This window comes from Ursus arctos, unplaced genomic scaffold, assembly GCF_023065955.2.
Source record: "Ursus arctos isolate Adak ecotype North America unplaced genomic scaffold, UrsArc2.0 scaffold_4, whole genome shotgun sequence".
Classification (NCBI taxonomy): Eukaryota; Metazoa; Chordata; class Mammalia; order Carnivora; family Ursidae; genus Ursus; species Ursus arctos.
The window spans coordinates 28,910,928-28,929,337 of NW_026623056.1; the positions used below are offsets into that span (position 1 = coordinate 28,910,928).

The following is an 18,410-nucleotide window of genomic DNA, read 5'->3' on the forward strand; positions in this document are numbered from 1 at the left end:
GAAAAAGGATCTGTTAGGGGCGCCTGGGTGGCGCAGTCGTTAAGCGTCTGCCTTCAGCTCAGGGCGTGATCCCGGTGTTCTGGGATCGAGCCCCACATCAGGCTCCTCTGCTAGAAGCCTGCTTCTTCCTCTCCCACTCCCCCTGCTTGTTTCCCTCTCTCGCTGGCTGTCTCTCTGTCAAATAAATAAATACAATCTTTTAAAAAAAAGAAAAGAAAAGAAAAGAAAAAGGATCTCTTAGTGACAGGATCCAAGTCCAGAGCACACCACCCAGAATCACGTGTGTAAGTTCATGTTCATTCCCTTGATCCCAGTGATGGTTCTGAGAAAGACCTTCTCAAATAAGACCACTAGGCTCTATCTGGTAGTGGTTTTCCTAGCTTGGTATGATGTATTATTCTCAGGGGTGGAGGAGGGTGGGGCAGGGTAATGCAGAGTCAGAAACTGTGAGGTAAAAACACCTTCTGCACTCCCTCCTTTTATTCTCATCATGGTCAAAGTCAAAATCAGACAACTTTTAAAAGCAAAGGAACCTGGGACTAGCAGAAGGGAATGCTGAGTTCCTGTGAGGCAGAACCCAAAGCAAGGACATACATGGTTAATACCCATGCTCTGGGGCAGGGCGAAGGGACACTCCCTTTCAAAAATTGGCTGGATCCACCCCACAGGTTCGACATCGCTTGGCCTTTAGGCTGCTCTCCTCTGGGGAAGTCAAGCCCTGCATATGACATGGCCTGGGAGCAGAGCTGGGAGTGGGAAGGAGAAAAGGCGGGTGGATATTGCAGGGTGAACTATACTGTCAGTTACCTGAGTGAAAAGGTGTGTCCTGGGACCACCAGAAGAGGTCTGTGACTCCTAAGGAGGAATTCAGGAGGGTCAACATAAGGGAAGAGTGAAATTAATCCCAGTAAATCACGGGCTGCCAAGGCTACCAGGAGAAGGCAGGTGGACCAGAGCTCCAGGAGGGCCGTGACAACCACAAGCAGCCTCCTCGGAGAGTCAGTGCTATTTTAAGAGACAAACAGTGTGACTGTGGTTAAAGATAATCACAGTCAGATGTTGGCAAAAGTAGACAAACATTTCAGGGCCACTGCTATTTAGGGTATAAACGTGTGTGTGCGTGTGTGCCAGGCAGTGCTTGTGTTCAGACCTTTGGCGGCACAGGGTTTACATATGCAAATAAAAGTAATACCCGACAAGAAAGGCTGCTTCTGGAACCGCTAACTCATCCCATAGTTTCAGGGACAGAACATGGAACTGCATCAGATTTCAGCATGGTAATAAAAAAACAGAACTTGATACAAGGATCAGAATCGAGTTGGGCAGCAGGGTAAGTGGGAGAATGAGTAGAACATGGAGCGGAAACCAGGATTCAACTTATTACCCACATGCTCTTGGGAGACTAGTTGAATCTCTCTGAGCCTCAGTCTTCTCATCTGTGAGATGTGCAGGCTGACCCCCAGAAGATGGAGACCAAAGGAGATAGTAGAGTCACATACGGTAGATGGCTAGCTATTCCTTGTTTCCAGAACATTCCACTCGTACCCAGGACTTTATGTTCTTCCTCGTGCTATCTCCTTTGCCTAACTTCTTAGATGAAGAATATCCCCCCTTCTCCACCCCTTCAAGAGCCAGCTCCTGTGTCACTTCTTTGCAAGGCCTGCACACAACCTCCTCACTCCTCCAGAGGGGCGGATCATGCTATCCTTTGGGCGCGTACAACACAAGAGGCAGGGGGCTTCAGTTCTGCTGTTTCTCATTAGACTAAGGGGCCCACGGGTCCACACAGAGGACACATGCTGGCTGCCTCCCCAGTACCTGCTTCTCTTTCTCCTTCATAGGAGCATTCCAGATTGCCCAGCTTTGTGAATAGAAATCCTGCTCCTCCTCAGTCTCCACTTCCAGCCCCAAACCCAGAGGCAGGGCCAAAAATCACCCGGGTATTTTATTCCCTGGGCCATGCGGACCAATTCAAGGATGGGGACATGACCCCACTCAGCACAGAAAGGCCTAAAAGCAGTCAATTTGGGGGACTTTCGACTTCCTTCTTCCCAGTGAACCTGAAGATCTATAAGTGAGTTTCACTATAGCAAAAAACAATCTAAATCCAGCTAGTAACACATTTAACCAAAATGTCAAGTTTCTTTGGTTTTTGTCTAAAAGTGAGAAATGTGGTGACTGAATACAAGGAGTTCTGATTAGCTGCTACTGACAGAATAGAAATTTCTGACCCATAAATGGCAGACCAGATATTTGCCCAAACACAGCTGATAACTGTAGTAATTAAAGAAACACATCTAAGATGATCAGCTTTGGACGTGAATATAGGATAATGGCATACATTAAACTAATAACTAATATAAAAACTAATAAATATAAAGATCTTTAGTAGTGACTTGCTGAAGAATTGCTTAAAAACCCAACACACTGGCCTCCAGGTATAGGGAGGAGACCTTTTACCTCTTTCTTAATAAAAATTCTCATCCTGAATCAGCCCTAGGCCCCATCAGATCAGCAAATTGTTTGAAACAGGGACACTCCTAGCAATCAAAAATTGAGCAAAAGGCCAGTAATTACAAGTCTAAGTTACAAGTCTGTTTTCCCAGAGAGTTTTGAAAAATATCCACTAATCCCCCATCTCATTTAATGGCTCACCTAAGACTACTGCCCTGTAAGTCAGAGAAATATCTGATAATGAGAAAGAATATTATCGTCCATAAACTAGCATTTATGGAGTGCATTCTATGTGCCAGGGAGCCAGGAACTATACTAAGTGTCACACACACAATCCACACCTTTTTTATTTGAAGCCTCACAAATACCCTAGGGACAGATACCTGTATTTTCCCAAGGAAGTGGATGAAGAAATTGGCATAAAAAAGTTCAGTAATGAGACTAATGCAACGCGCTTAGTAAGTGCTAATGCCAGGATGGAACCAGTCTGACCCTCCCTAATCCATGCCCGTCCCTTGGAGACCAGAGCTAATGGGCGAACTGCCTGCACAACTCCCCTAGTTTACTCACAGAAGATGACAGATGAGCACAAGAGCACCAACTGGCCCGTGTTCCCTCCGTAGTCAAGTCCCTGTTGTGATGGGCACGTTCAAAGATTGCTAAAACCCCAGCTCTGTAATTTGGTTCTTCTCTCAGCTGCCAGCCAAGGCATTCTGGAAAGACATACATTCAAGGCAGCCTCTCCAAACCTGCCTCTACATTACTTCCAAACTGTTGTTAGAGATCAAACAGAAAAATAAAAATTGTTCTATTTAAGAGGTTCCTGCCTGGTTCAGTCGGTGGAGCATGTGACTCTTGATCTCAGGGTCATGAGTTCAAGCCCAACATTGGGTGTGGAGACTACTTAAAAAAAGAAAGGATTGTCCCATTTGAGTCCTAAGCTGATACCATTCTAAAAATGCCATATATGGGCGCCTGGGTGGCTCAGTCGGTTAAGCGTCTGCCTTTGTTACGCTTAGGTCATGATCCTAGTGGGATCGAGCCCCGCATGGGGCTCCCTGCTCAGTGGGGATCCTGCTTCTCCCTCTCCCTCTGTTGCTTCCCCCTGCTTGTGCTCTTTCTCTCTCTCAAATAAATAAATGAAATCTTTAAAAATGCCATGTATATATATATATATATATATATATATATACACATATGATGTCACATATGTGTATGAATTTTACGGTACAGGATGCTAATTGTGACTATAAATACAAGTTAGAGGTGTGACTAAATTACAATGAGCTAAATTTTATAAATGAAGCCAGTTTCACTGCTTTGCACTTACACATTTTTGGCATAAAAAATGTGCAAAGCCATTCCACCACCAGAATTACAGACACTGCCCCTGTCCTGTGTTTGAGATGTGTACCCATTGACACAGAAAAACATGCAAGCCAGACGAGTAAACAAGACTTGAAATCTATACGACACAATGTACAGATCGTATCTCGTGAAGCTGGGATCAGTAATTCTGGAAGAAGAGACAAGAGTGAGCACATAATTGTGGTAGAATGCTTGGCAGGAAGCCACCGTAATTACAAATCCAGGTGAGTTACGTCACGGATACTTTACAGTGGGAGGAAACCGAGAGGGTGGAGAATTTGGCTGACCTTCTCCAAGGGACCCGGCCAAGCTAGCATAAACTCTACTAGTCACGTGGGATGACTATACATCTCCCTACCCTGAACATCTTCTCTTCCCCCAGGGCTGACCTGGCCTTTTGGGAAGCTCTGCTCACCTTCTCTTTTAACTCCTACACACACAAACACACAGCCCTGAGAACAGTTCAGCTCTGATTTTGCTCTTGTAGCCCTAGCTTGCGTATGCTGGCAGAAGGTCACGGTTAAATTTAGACCTGACCACCTCACTGGGAATGGGCTGGGAAACTGTTTGAAGAGATCTGCAGACACTCTGGTAGAGTCGGCTGCTGCCACTCTAAAATGGAAGCACTATTTGGTGGTTAGGATGTAAGGTAAATTGGAAAGGGGGTAGAATTTCCTGACCATAGTGCACACACAAAGAAAGGGACCTAAAAATTAGAAAGGCTGAAAAAACCTCGAAAGGTTACTGAGGTCTTCCCCTGCTTTCATACAGAATCCAAGTAAACAGATATTTTTTAAATCCCTTTGTGAAATGGGAATTGGAAAAGATCTCAGAGTTCCCTGAGTACAGTGTCCCACATGTTGTAGAGTCAAGTCTCCAACCCTGCCAAGAGAGGGTCACTTGGCCTCAGTGGAGACCTGCCAGCACGCATGATCCGTGGTACATCACTGCGGGAGGAGGAGGCAGCTGAGGGGGATGACAGTGCCTCCGCGCAGAAACTAAGGCCAGGTGGGAAAGCCCAAGGTGCGGAATGGTGAACAGGAATCCGGCCCCTTTCACTGGATCCAGGGTCAAAATATGTAGCAAGGGGGGCTCTGGTCACAAGATGACAGCTCCCCAGGTCATGAATTAGGAAGGGAGGGCCTCAGCAATGATCCATATGGACACAGTACAGGTTCCTCTGGCGCCCGGGGACCAAAGAATGGCACATGAGCCCTTGAAGCAAGCCAGCTTCACGCAAGGTACCAAAAACAAGAACTCTAGAAAACTGTCTGGCCTTCTGCTTCTTTTAGTTTACTTCCCTTGTGCTCTCCCATAATATTTAGCAAAACGTTTTGGAAAGACTCTCTAAACTTGGTCCAGAATGCCAATAATCCCAATTGGGGGACCAGAAGCATGGTAGTAACAAGACTTTTGGGACCTATGTTAGTTCCTCAGGCAGGGTTCCTATTGTCCCAATCTAAATTCCACTCCCACAAGCAGATATTCTCATACATGCTCGGAGAACAGTCGGAACAGGTATGTGCTATCTTTTGCCCCCTCTACACTGAGGGGCATTGCCATGTCCACTGTGTTCACTGGCTATGACTTCTGACTATTCCCCAGTCCCGGAGGAGTCAGAATGGCCAGTCCAGGAGACCTTGGGTAATGCCCCTGGAATACTGTGGCAGCCATAGACATCCTGGGTTCTCCAAGAAGGCGTCAGGGGAACCTGATTAGATGAGAGCTTCACGGGAACCTGATTAGATGAGAGCACATGGGCTATCCAGACCTGCCTTTGGATCAACCTGACCTTCCATTCTGTTTGGAAGGTCACAGGAAGGCCCCTTGACATGTCTCAAGAAGGTCCCCTGTATTAGCTAGTCCTGCTTGGAGACTTCAGGCCAATGGGGTAGACCTTGATTTCATTAGAGCCTGCGGGACCCAACCCTCAGTTCTAGGATTTGGAAACCCATCAGTGATTTCAGAGCAGTTAAGTTCCCCCAGAATCCCTCCAGACATTTAGAAACACCAGATATAAGTGGAAACTGTGGGGCTGATTTCTATGGGAGCAAATCTAGAGCAGGTGGCTAGGACACAGTTCCAGGAACCTAAGAATGATTTCTGATTCACTGGGTTCCTCAACCCTTCGATTCCTTCCAAAGAGCTGGGTCTCTCGATCTTGTGCTTCTACCCTCTACATCCCCCCAAACAAAAGGGCAGGACTATTCTACATTTCACCATCTCTTCTACAAAAATAAAAGCAATATGCCACAGGCAGAATGATATCCTTTTATAAATTACCAGTTGATGCCTGAGGTAAGTTGCTTCCCTTTTCCAAAGTGCTCTTCTCGGGGCGCCTGGGTGGCACAGCGGTTAAGTGTCTGCCTTCGGCTCAGGGCGTGATCCCGGCGTTGTGGGATCGAGCCCATCAGGCTCCTCTGCTATGAGCCTGCTTCTTCCTCTCCCACTCCCCCTGCTTGTGTTCCCTCTCTCGCTGGCTGTCTCTATCTCTATCTCTGTCAAATAAATAAATAAAATCTTTAAAAAAAAAAACAAAAAAACAAAGTGCTCTTCTCATGGATAAAACAGATCTTTATGATCTGAGATGCTGTAAAATTCTAGTGTTTGATGATATATGTAATCAAGACAAGCTATGTATACAGCTGTCTCCAGACAAAGAGGGAAATGATGGATAGCACTGTGCTCAGCCAGGCACCTGGTGATGCCCCGTGAGGACAAAAATGAGGATCACAGACGCTGCTCAGAATGATACAATCGAACACTCACACACCATTCAGTGAAAGGAAAAACGAGTTCAGCCTGGGGCTCCACGTACCCACTTAGTCACATCTCCACATCTCTGTCCCGCCCTGGCCCGCCACACTACCCATCTTCCCTCTCAGACTCCGGGGACCTGCTGGCCAGCAACGCCGCTTGGGTCACCTAAAGGAGCAGGAGGAAGTCAGTTGGTGGAGGGGTGAGGGGGTTGGGAGATGGGAGCACGATGTCACTCTCTTCCCGTTCAGGACTGTTTTCAGGATCTTCCCTAAAAGTCTGAGCTCTGGGAGAGAACTTGCAATTTAAGCCCTGTTTCCTCACAAACTATTCTGCTCAGAAATGAAAACATGTAACTGCCTCCTTTGAAAGTTTCAGTTGGGAAGGCCTGTGGGCCTCTTTCAGCATCAGAGGGACTGCGTCTTCCCAGAATTATGGAGATGGCCGCGAGGAGGACCTAGGATTGGCCCTGGGATGGGATGGAGACTTCCTACTCTGGCACATCAATGTATCATGGGCTATAAGCTCTGGGACAGCTCCATCCAATAGAGATACAGTGTAAACCATAAATGCGAGCCACATATATAATTTCATTTTTATGATATAAAAAAATTTTCTATAACTTTCATATAATTTAAGATTTTCTAGTTGTTATATTGAAAAGCAAAAATAAACAGGTGCAATTAATTTTAATATATTGTATTTAACCCAATATCTTCAAAATATCATTTCAATATATAATCGCTATCCCAATTATTGAGATTCTCATACAATGCTTTTTGTACTAAATCTTTGAAATCTGGTATGTACTTCGTACCTCCAGCATCTCTCACCTTGGACCAGCCTCCTGTCAAGTCCTCAACAGCCACATACGGCTAATGGCTACTGAACCGGACAGCACAGCTCTGGAAGGCAGGTCTGACCTGCTCTCCCCTGTGCTCCCCTGCCCGTCCATGCTGCTTTGCTCCCACTATACACACAGTCCTTTAAAAACCCCTTCTCACCCTGTAGGGCCCAGAGAGAGCCCTGTAGCTACTGAAAAGTCCTCTCAGACCACTTCAGGTCACTGTGCTCCCATCAGATTTTGCATAATTATTTTAGCCAGCTGTCAGGTAGGACCTTGGAGTATCTTTCCTCTTACTGTCTTCAGCAACTCTTCCCCCCTCCCATTTTTTTTGTTATTATTTACTGTTTCATATTTATGGAGCAGCTCCCAAGTTGGACGGCAAGATCCTCAAAGGGATGAAAACATTTTAAATTCTCTACTGTTGCTAGTCCAATACCTGCCACATGGTATTCAAATATTTGGAGGTTGATATAAGAAATGCTCAGTTTAGTTTCCCATATGACGAAGGAGCTAATTAAATCATTTAAATGTGACAGCTGGCACAGTTCCATGGAGACTTCTATATACTTGTTAATGCCAACAATAATCTAACAGTTACCTAGAACTTACCACATGCCAGTTCTAAATGGTTTACATATGTCAACCCATCTAAGCCTCATAGAAATCCCAAGACTAGATTCCTTGATCATCTCCATTTTCCAGATGAGGAGAACGAACCAAAGAGTTTACATAATTTGTACAAGGTCACACCGATAAAGTAGCAGAGCTGGGATTCAAACTCATTTTGGCTCCGGAGTCCAAGCTCTTAATCATCATGATATATGGCCTCTCAATCCAGAACAAACACAAAATATATTTGTTACAACTTGTGTATCAGTGTGTAGCCTATAAATCAAAGGCTCTCGGCCAGGGTGTTTCTTTATATAAAAAGAATTAAGTTAATTCAGAAAATGTAAACAGAAGCAAACAACAGGAGAGACATAAAATTCCTGGTCCTAGAGGATGTTTCTCATAAATCCTCTTAAAACAAAGAACAGTACACTCTTCCTTTCAAAGGGTATGAAACAGTGGGTTTAACTGGCAACAAGTAAGTCATGAAATTCTGGATGTTCTCTGATTCAGGAACTCCATTTCTAGGGATTTATCCTAAGGAAGTAATGATGGGTGTGCCAAGACTTAACTCTAAGACTTAACTCAATAAGACTATAAGCAATATTGCAGGTATTGCTTATAATAGCCAAAATTAGAAACAACCAAAAATAGATTGAAAATTGAAAAAAAACATATTTAGGCATAGTAAAATTGTGCATTTGGTGGTATGCTGATAAACCAGCTCTTTGAATAAAACAAAAAACCTTGATCTGTGGTATCTGGTGACTTCCCCACTAGGGCTGATCTCAAGCTACCAATGGTTTAACAATCTACTCTCAAGGGGCGCCTGGGTGGCACAGTGGTTGAGCGTCTGCCTTTGGCTCAGGGCGTGATCCCGGCGTTGTGGGATCGAGCCCCACATCAGGCTCCTCTGCTGGGAGCCTGCTTCTTCCTCTCCCACTCCTCCTGCTTGTGTTCCCTCTCTCGCTGGCTGTCTCTATCTCTGTCGAATAAATAAATAAAATCTTAAAAAAAAAAAACAAAAAAAAAATCTACTCTCAAAACCCTGAATATTTAATAATCCCAGCCTGAGCAGAGCTGGCTCCAGCATTTCACTGAAGGCATACAGAAAAATGTCACAGAAGTTGTTCAATATATAATATGAAGAAAGTTCATAACACCACTATGTCATATTTCTGAACAAAAAAATACATACATGGGAAAAAAGATTAAGAGGATTATTCAAAATGTTACTATGGCTTTCTAATGCTTTCTAAATCCGTTCCCAATGTTTATATATGCTTCTGCTAGGAAAAGAAAATAATCAAGACTCTCTTTACTAGTTATGATAATTTTTACAAACCCTATTTTCAAAGGTATGTCTCAAATAAATAAATAAAAGAAAAATCCCTAAGTCTGCTCAGTGAAAGCAACTGCATGATCAGTCAGAAGTTGAGGAGTGAGAAGATTCCTAACATCCCATAAGAAGAGAAGGGTGATTGGGAAAAAATGTGCCCTTGCCACAGAGCATACTGACCTTCTGAGGAATAGATCACACCTCTCTGGTGGGGTAGATCATACATCCTGAGAAAAGGAAAGAGAAGATGTAGGGAGTGGACATTTGTAAGCCCCAGGACAAGAATCAGTCTGCTGTACGATCTGGTTCTGGAAAGATATATTTCTTCACCCAAGGCTTGTCCTCATCCCTTTTCACTAAACTTTAAACCATTATATTAAATCAATACTAACAATTGTTGATTTCTGGTCTTGCCTCCAGTGAAACACTTTGCAACCATTAAAAATATACTGGAGGGGCGCCTGGGTGACTCGGTTGAGCTTCCGACTCTTGGTTTTGGCTTGGGTCATGATCTCAGGGTCCTGAGATGGAGTCCCGAGTCAGGCTTTGTACTGAGCATGGAGTCTGTTTGCCTCTTTGCCCCCTCCCTCCCCTTTTGCCCCCCCCACCACTAAAATAAGTCATTAAATAAAAAAATCTAAAAATACACACACACACACACACACACACACACACACACACACACTGGAAATGCCTCTACCTGGGAAGATGTTCAAAAGATTAAGTGAAATCAGGTTATAAAGCAATATGTAAAATATAAGGCCCTTTATTAAGGGAGTAAACATATAGAAAAGGACATAGTAAGTAGTTAAGTAGTTGTTTTAGGTGGTTAGGATCATGCTTTAAAAGTTATACTTTTATGGTCTTTTTGTTTGCCTAACTTTTGATTCTTTTCTGTAGTGAGCTTTAAGAGTAATGAGGAAAGTTAGCTTTAAGAGTAATGAGGAAAACAAAAATAAAAGCAAAGGAGTCTTAAACCAGAAGAAGGATGCCACAATTTCCTTTACTGGACCCTGGGGGGCTGTAAAGCTCATGGAAAATGTAGGGGATTCCTAACTCCTACCCTGTCTGACAAGTGAAAGTGAGTCATGCAGGGGCCTCCCCCACTTCTCAAAGCAAGAATCTCCAGGGAAGCAGGATGTCTTCTGTTATAGAAAGCTTTTGCTGGAGCTGGGGGAAGGGGGAAGGGTAGGGAGGTCAGGGAAAGTTGGAGAGAGGAAAGAAAAAAGAGCAAACAAACAAACAAAAAAACCAAGCCACCTGGAGCGCTTGTTAAAACAGATTGCTGGGTCTGAGTCAATAGGGCCAAGAATCTGCATTTCTAGCATGTTCCCCAGTGACCAACCTTCAAGAATTTCTGCTGTAAGTAGAGAGAGAAGAGAAAGAGGTACTGCATAGGTGTGAGACTGAGATCCAAAATTTGTGCAGAAGTGGAGTGTTTGCAATTCTTTTTCATTTTTCTTAAGATTTAATTATTTATTTTAGAGAGAGAGAGAGAGCACGCATGTGTGTGTGCACAGGGAGGTGGGGAGACGGTAGGGGCAGAAGGAGAGAATCCCAAGCAGACTCCCCACTGAGCACGGACATGGGGCTCCACAGGGTGCGGGGGGGGGGGGGGGGAGGGGGGGGCTCGATCTGACCACCCTGAGATCATGATGTAAACTGAAATCAAGAGTTGAATGCCTGACTGACTGAGCCACCCAGGTGCCCCTGCGATTCTTTTTAACAGTGAGGCTTGGTTCCCCTTTGAACAGGGAGCGACATTATCCCTTTCTCCAAGGGAGCAATATGGAGGTTCTAACAGTGGGAAGGCAGACATTGGGAATGTCCTGAGAGCCTGTTACACCGAGGTGCTGGAGGAGAACACACACATGCTTACAACTAATCCTGCCTCCAAGGAAAGCAGATACCTGGAGGCAGAAATGTTTTATGAGGTACTGTGTCAATCCAGCAGTAGAAGGGGTTTCCCTTTCTTTCAACTTGACAGTTCCCTCACTGTGGTCACCAGGAAATCAAGAAAAATGCGGAACAACCCGTTCTGTAACTCTGATCTTTGCTCTTTTACCTGGCTGAAGCCAACCTGGCAGCCTTCTTGCTGTCTCCCAGGTGTGACCAGGGCTCCCCTCCTTCCAGGAGGTTGAACACAGAAGGTTGCTTGTCAACCAGAAAAGATATCCTTCATTAGTCACTGAACGCACCCGGGGGAGGGGGGAGGGAGACAAGCTGCCCTTGTCCCCTATCTACAAGGACTACCAAGATACTGGCCAAACCTCAGAACTTTGGGGGCTGCTGTGGGCAGCAGGTGGTGATTTTTATCTAGACAAAAACAGCCTAAAGAAGACCAGCAAAGCTTTGCTTATGATGAATATGCAATAAATGTTGGCCAAAGTGAATAGAAAAATGTGTATCTTAGATCGTTAGCCAAAATCAAAGAGCAGCCTAGAACTGGTGTGTTTTTATATAAGGTAGGTTCTCAGGATCTGAACTTTAATACTGGTGTAGTTATGCCTCAGTTCTTGTACCTTGTGTTTTCCCCCAGAGAAGAATAACTCAGGGATGCTTAGGATTCTTGCCAGTATCTTTTTTGGAATGTTCTTTAATGTAACACAGAGATTGTAATACTAGGAGTGTTGTGTGTTTCTTTTTTAAATTGGTTTAATAAAAAGAAGGAAATCCCTATCATACTTTTAGATCACAAACTTTCTTCCCTCACAGTGACGATGCCACAGAATTGAGGCGCAGTTGACAATGGTTTGAACTAAGACCATTAAATTGCGTAGGAATGCAGATTTACAGTATTACCACCCAGAGGACCCACAGATATTTAGGTGGGAGTCCTCTGAGGATAGGGTCTGTATCTAGAATTACAATTACTATTACCATTAGTAGCTACCTCTTTTTAAATGACCTTATATGCCTAGTGCTGTGCTAAGCCCTTCACACACATTATCTTAACTAATCTTCACAACAGCCAAATGTTGTTCAGCACCATTATGATTCCCATCCCCCAGTACCTAGTGCTGGGCTGGCAGGCAGTCAGCACACAAACATTTGTCAAATGAATTAAAACACTGTGTGTTACATAAAAACCAGTGAAGACGTTCAAAGATAAAATGATTGGAATGCATTTCATTGGTTCATTTCCACCTGAAAGGGTACATTTCCAGAAAAGGGATAAGAAAGAAAGGAGGGAAAAGGAACCTTCTGAATTAAATTGAACCCGAGGGGAAAACGTGAACAGATATTTATTAAGAACACGTGCACAAACTGCTCTGGGACAGACAGAGATGTGACCGTCTTTGCCTTCTGGGGTCTTGGGACAGAGGAGCGCTTCAAAGCAGACCAGGCAGGTCCAGTTCCAAATGGCTCCAGGCAATGCAGTCATCCCCCCAGAACTGCAGATTACCTACAGTCAACACCTAAATTCCAGTCTAGGGATTGCCTCTACCCTTCTCAGTTGGATCAACCCCGTCTGTGCCCATAGTGGGAAAAGCCACAAGAAGACAATACTGGCATTGAGGAAGGAGCACAGGAAAAGGGCTTTAGTTCTGACCTGCTACTAAGTAGCTCCATCTCAGTTTCCTCCTCTATAAAAGAAGATCTGTTAAGTGATCTCTAACTTTCCGTGATTTAGGGCCTGCTGTTGGAGAAGCCCTCCCCTGGGTTTCAGATCCATGCTGTCTCTAGGGCCCTCCTTCAGGAAAAGTCTAGGGTTTGGTCTGAAGGAGAGGGCAGGCCATGCAGCCACTCACTCTCTGAAAGAGGAGTGGCACTTCGAAGGATGAGGAATATCTTCAGGGCAGAAGAGACCAGCATCAAGATTCTCAAGGGAACTATCATGAAGGAGAGTATCAATAACACCTCTCCAGTGTAAGATATGACTATAATAGGGGGCTCAGGAGTGAATCCCCAACGTTCACTTTCATTTTTTAACTTTAAATTCATTTTGCATAAAAATACAGATACGGAGTTTGAATTTTTACCTTTTTATCCCACGTTACGACTTACCAGCCTGTAGCACATGGGACCATGGGGGTAATGCCTACAGCATTATTGGTGGTTGTGGGACCTACAGCCCATACCAGAGGAGGGATATTCGGCTTCCATTTCCAATTTCCACCTCATCCCAACAAACCCATACACTCCTATTTTTACAAGGGACATACAACCAGCAGACAGTACTGTTATCTGGGTAATAACTGATATCCTTCTTGCTACTCCCAATGAGAGAATCAGATAGGGGAGAGGAAACAGGATTTGGGTTGGGGATGGTAGGTGTGCGTGCGGTAATTTTCCTCATGTTAGGGTATCTCCCCAGGAGACAGAAAAACCAAGAGATACACTGGAAAACATACATGCTAAATGGTTGATTCTGTTTTCTTTGTAGTACAGGCACATACTGGAAGATGAAGAAATAAAAGGATTTTGTGCCTTGAGTGGTGAACTAAATCACTAATAGTGAAAGTCACAAGGGCTTCTCTTTGAGGTAACCAGCACCTTTCTAAAGGAACTTGATGTCATGCTTTCACACATTAAATTCAGTTTATAAAATAAGGTGTATTCATTTATAGGCCAAAGAAGAGACATTCACATCGAGTCATGAGGGCCCTGCGTAGTGATTCTGGGAAAAGGTAGGGGAAAAAGAGAGCTTACAGATGAGGATGACTTGGGAAGCCCCACGGCCCTTACCCAGGCCCCCTGTTGTCAGTCAGGCTGGAACCCAACTGCCCTTGTGGTGAAAAAGCCATGGGAATGTGATCCCAGCGCCTCCCCTCTCTGCTGAGTCAGTCTGGTTAAGTCACCACTCCTTCCTCTCTTTACCTCTGAGAGGCTCAGAAGCCTGAACTGGGTGCTTGCAGCGTAAATGGGTACACACAATGGCACGTGGGCTTGAGACGCAGGGACAGTGATACGGTAATAAACAAATAAAAATAAACCCTGTGTACACTGTGGAGAAGCAGAGGAGGACAGTAATCAGGAAGGGTTTCCAAGAAGGGACTTTGTCCGCATACCCGCAGTTAATTACAACTGGACTAGAAAATTAAAGGCTCTAAAACTGGCTTCCACCTAGCAAGGTCAGAAAAATTTCTGGGCTCCACGATCTTAGAAGTCACAAACTCCAGTCTGAACACATAACTTAGCGACCTCCTGGTGATTTCAGTTCCTTTTTGTCTCTGAAACAAGGTGCTTTTTAAAAATTTAAGATAACTGAAGAAGAATCCAGAGCTGACCCACTTCTTCAGGCTTAAAGGAAAGTCTAAGCAGCCGGAGCAATCCCGAAATTTCCCACAAAGTATGACATCAATGATTAATCAGCCTTCAGATGCACACATGCTATTAGCTCACGTTTGATCTTTTTTCACTTCCAAAAAGGCAGTTATAAATGTATTTGCTGTCTTTCTTCCTTTTCACCTCATCTCTATTTCCATCCTACCCCTGGTTTTCAGTTTTCCTGCCCTTCAACACCAATTTCAGGGAAGGGAAGAAAGACCCCTTGCACCAAACCCCTTGACCATCCCCATACTCAATAGAATCAAAACCCGGAAGAGACAATAAGATAGTTGCTTTCCTCACTTTTCCAAATCAAAAGACAGGCTCAACTAATTTCACCCACATTTTCCTCAAATATGATATTTAAAGACCACACAGGTACATCACTAAACCTTGACCCTTAACCTCGTGCTAACAATTACAACCACTTAGGATTCACTTGGCTTTGGGTTGGTCAAAAATAGCCAGAACATTCCACTTCCTCTTTTCCTCAGACTTCAGAAGGACTTTTCTCAGACTTTCCTCTGTCCTTTGAATTCTGAGTGACAGGAAGCCAGTTGGGGAAGGTTCCTTGACTTGGGAACCACAGTAGTGGGTTCTGACCCACTAGTTTCAGAGTGCACCTCCTGGAGCAGGATAGCTAAGTTCTCTCAGGAGAAGAGAGAGAGGCCAAACAGCCAGCTGCCTTTATGGAAAAGGGGAAGTTGCCTTTCATTGTATTAAGTCTGTACAACCAGAGGAACTGGTTCAACTGAAAAAGAGAGGCCGACAGTCCCTGGCGGCGCTGCCCTCCACACCAGCCAGCCTCTCAGACTTCCCTGAGCCCTTCTCCGTGTTGCAACTGGGCAAGTTTCCGGGGCTCTGGGCAAGGTGCTCAAACTCAGTACAGACATTATCTTTGCAATCTGCTTCCGAATAGAACAGATGCCTCCAGTATGGGTGGAGACTTGGATCTCTCTTTTCTGTTAGAGCAGACCTAGAGAGCCTGGGGTAGTGCCCCATACCTCAGAATCCATTGCCCTGCCCAGCCGAGGCCAAGAGTTCTTCAAAGGATGGCTAACTCACCGCCCCCCAACTTCCTCAGATTTGAGCCCCAACTTGCCATCTTCACGTCTCACATCTGGGAAGGAGTATGGAGGGAAGTGGGAGAAGGTGACTAGGCACCCACCTCTGTTACTCTCCTTTCCCTTTTTAAGCAGCTTTCATTGTCTGGGCCTCTTGCCTCCCTCAATCTTCAGCTGAGGGTCATTGGTCTCCTCCTGCTCTGGCTCTGGCTCCTGCAACACCACCTCTCCTCCCACACCCCCTCTGCAAGCCATAGAGCCTGCAGCCACCGCTTTCCCAGCCCTGTAGGCTGGAGGCAGGCTCCCCCTCCCCCCTTCCTGAGCCCTGGAGCCAGAGGGGGAGCTGGAGGGGCAGTCAGGGCCACATACAAAGCCGAGGGCTGAGAGACCCCAGGAGAATTCTTCTGCAGGCAAATTGGGGCGGCCACACATCTGGATTCAAGCAGACCGATGCAGGGGCTTTAGAAAAGCCTGCCCAAGTCCCCGGAATTATGCTTTTTGACAGGAAATGGGCTCCCAAGAAATCCTGCTTGGAAACCCTTCAGCCCTCAGAGCAATCCCACCCACTCAGATTCCCTTTGGCCATTTCCTGCTTCCTCTCCCTTTTAATGTTCCCTTCCTTCAATTCCCAGCCTTGGTTTTGAATGTTCCTGAACTAGACTTAGATTCTGGTGAGGGTCCCTGGCCCCCAAGATCCCTTCTCCATCCTGATTCTGGCTTTTAGAGCTGGCCACCACACAGTTCCAGGCTGTTCTAATTACATGCAGAGATCGAAAGACTAATGCTGGCATTACGAACTGTAATGACTTGGGAAAAGGTCCTTCAGGTTTAATTAGTTGTTGTAGCCTTATCTCAGCTCTGGGTGAAGAATTTGTCAGGGCTCTGCTCTGTTTGTGGCGTAGATGATGATGATGAAGGGTTACTTGGATGAAGTTTATTCATCAGTAACTCAGAAAGTTCCATCGGGACTTTGTCGGATGAGGATGAGGACAGAGACTGGGGCATTGTAAATGGGGGTGGAGTGGAGAGGTCCAATAGGTGAAATTTAAAAAGGGCGAATGTCAGGTGAGAGGCTATATTCTCACTTCTAACCACATAGAAACAAAACCTCTCCCCCCCCCCCCCCTAAGCTGAAGCGTTGAAGGGATAGGAACAGCTTTAGGAACATACGGGCACTCTGCCTAAGAAGGGCTCCATTTCTTTTTCAGGAGAGGCTCCACAATTGATACCCTTCTTTCTGTGACCCTTCTCACCATCTTGTTTTGCAGGCTGATTTTGGGGAAACTAGTCTCTTCCTGAAATCTCCTCAACAACATTAAAATTAGCAGAATAATTAAATACAGCCCTAATTGGGTACATAGAGAGTTCTTGGTTAATTAATGAGCCAAGCTCCGGCCCAGAGCTGCAAACCCAAGCTAGCCTGCAAAAGCCCAAGCAGAGAAAAGCCCGCTCCAGTCCCCAAAGAAAATTGTCACTTGGCAAAAATAGTTCCTAGTGTAGAGACAAGTGTCAAACACATTCCTATAGCTAGGAGTCACTCGTTAATCCCTCAGCTGAGATCCGTATGTAAATGAGAGCAGGGGAGTGCGACTCGGCCACTACAGGGACACACAGCTGCGGGGCGGGGGGGGGGGGGGGGAGCTCCCCGCCCCCCGCAGGCTGGCGTCCTGACATCCAAAGTCGCTGACAAGTAAGTAACTGGGATGCCAAACTGCAGCTCGCCATGCAAGTCAGAAGCTGACCGCGAGCGAGCCCGCTTTCTGCTAGGGACACCGACGCGAACGCGGGGCCCAGCGAACCCCCTCGGCCGCTCCCCACCCCTCCCGCCTACCCCGCCGCCCGGGCTTGGCTAAAAGACGGCGCGAAGGCCGACAGCCACTCACCTCTGCACGGGAGGCAGCAGCAGCACTTCGCGAAGAGCCACCCCACAGAGGGACCTCGGGTGTAAGCGCGGTCGCCGCCCTTCATGCTGCCGCCTGGCCCCAGCGCTCCGGCATGGCCCGGGCCGCCAGCAGCGGGTGGGAGCGCGGCGGGCAGGAAACTTCAGCGCCGCGGCCGCGAGCCAGTTCCCGCCCTCCTCCCGGCCGGACCGCCGTCCTCTCCCCGCCGCGCGGCCGCCGCTCTTTCTGGGAGCCAGAGCCACTTTGGGGAGGAGGGGCGGGGTGCCGGCGGGGAGGGAGGGCCTCAGGGGCGGAGTTCCAAAGTCCAGCTGTGTGCCGGTGTCCCCGCCGGCAGCGGGGCTGTGGCCGCCGGGGGAGCGCTGCGGGCCGGCCCGAGGTTCGCACAGCCTCCGGCACACAACAGGTGCTTCTCCTTGAGTGCAGCTTCTACTCCTCAGCTTTGGCGGAACACACACAAGCAGAGGCGGCCAAAGAGGCGGGAGAGGAGCAGATTTAGAGGGCTCAAGAATTAATAATGCTTTCCCTCTCTAACAGATGCGCCCTCTCCTTCCCCTCGGTCTTGGAACATGGACTGCTTCCTCTGCACTGAAAACACCTTCACTTAACTCTTTTCTTTCCCTCCTTTTACTACTTAATGCTAATGATGATAACAGCGCCTGAGTTTTTTATAGGCTCCTGGCCTATAATGATGCTGTGCAAAAGCACTCTGGATATTTGAAATCAAAGCTGTTTTGTCGCCTACTAACTTGGACTTCAGGCAACTCACTTCACTTTTTTGATTGACAAATTCCTCATTGAAA

General features: G+C 46.2%; 1 protein-coding gene across 10 annotated transcripts in view; it reads right to left on the reverse strand.

Annotated features, from left to right (window-relative positions):
* The window catches only part of KALRN (kalirin RhoGEF kinase), a 642,459-nt gene that overhangs the window by 99,548 nt on the left and 524,501 nt on the right, over positions 1 to 18,410 (reverse strand). Inside the window, exon 1 of one of the 10 annotated variants that reach the window (XM_026495196.4) lies at positions 17,593 to 17,872. The exons of 5 other annotated variants lie outside the window; for them this stretch is intronic. In XM_026495196.4, coding sequence (XP_026350981.2) covers positions 17,593 to 17,677 — 85 coding nt within the window. In that variant the 5' untranslated portion in view covers positions 17,678 to 17,872. Of the gene's footprint in view, positions 1 to 17,592; positions 17,873 to 18,410 lie in introns of those variants that run through there. 4 more of the 10 variants (XM_026495187.4, XM_026495181.4, XM_026495173.4 and 1 more) reach the window with 4 other exon arrangements.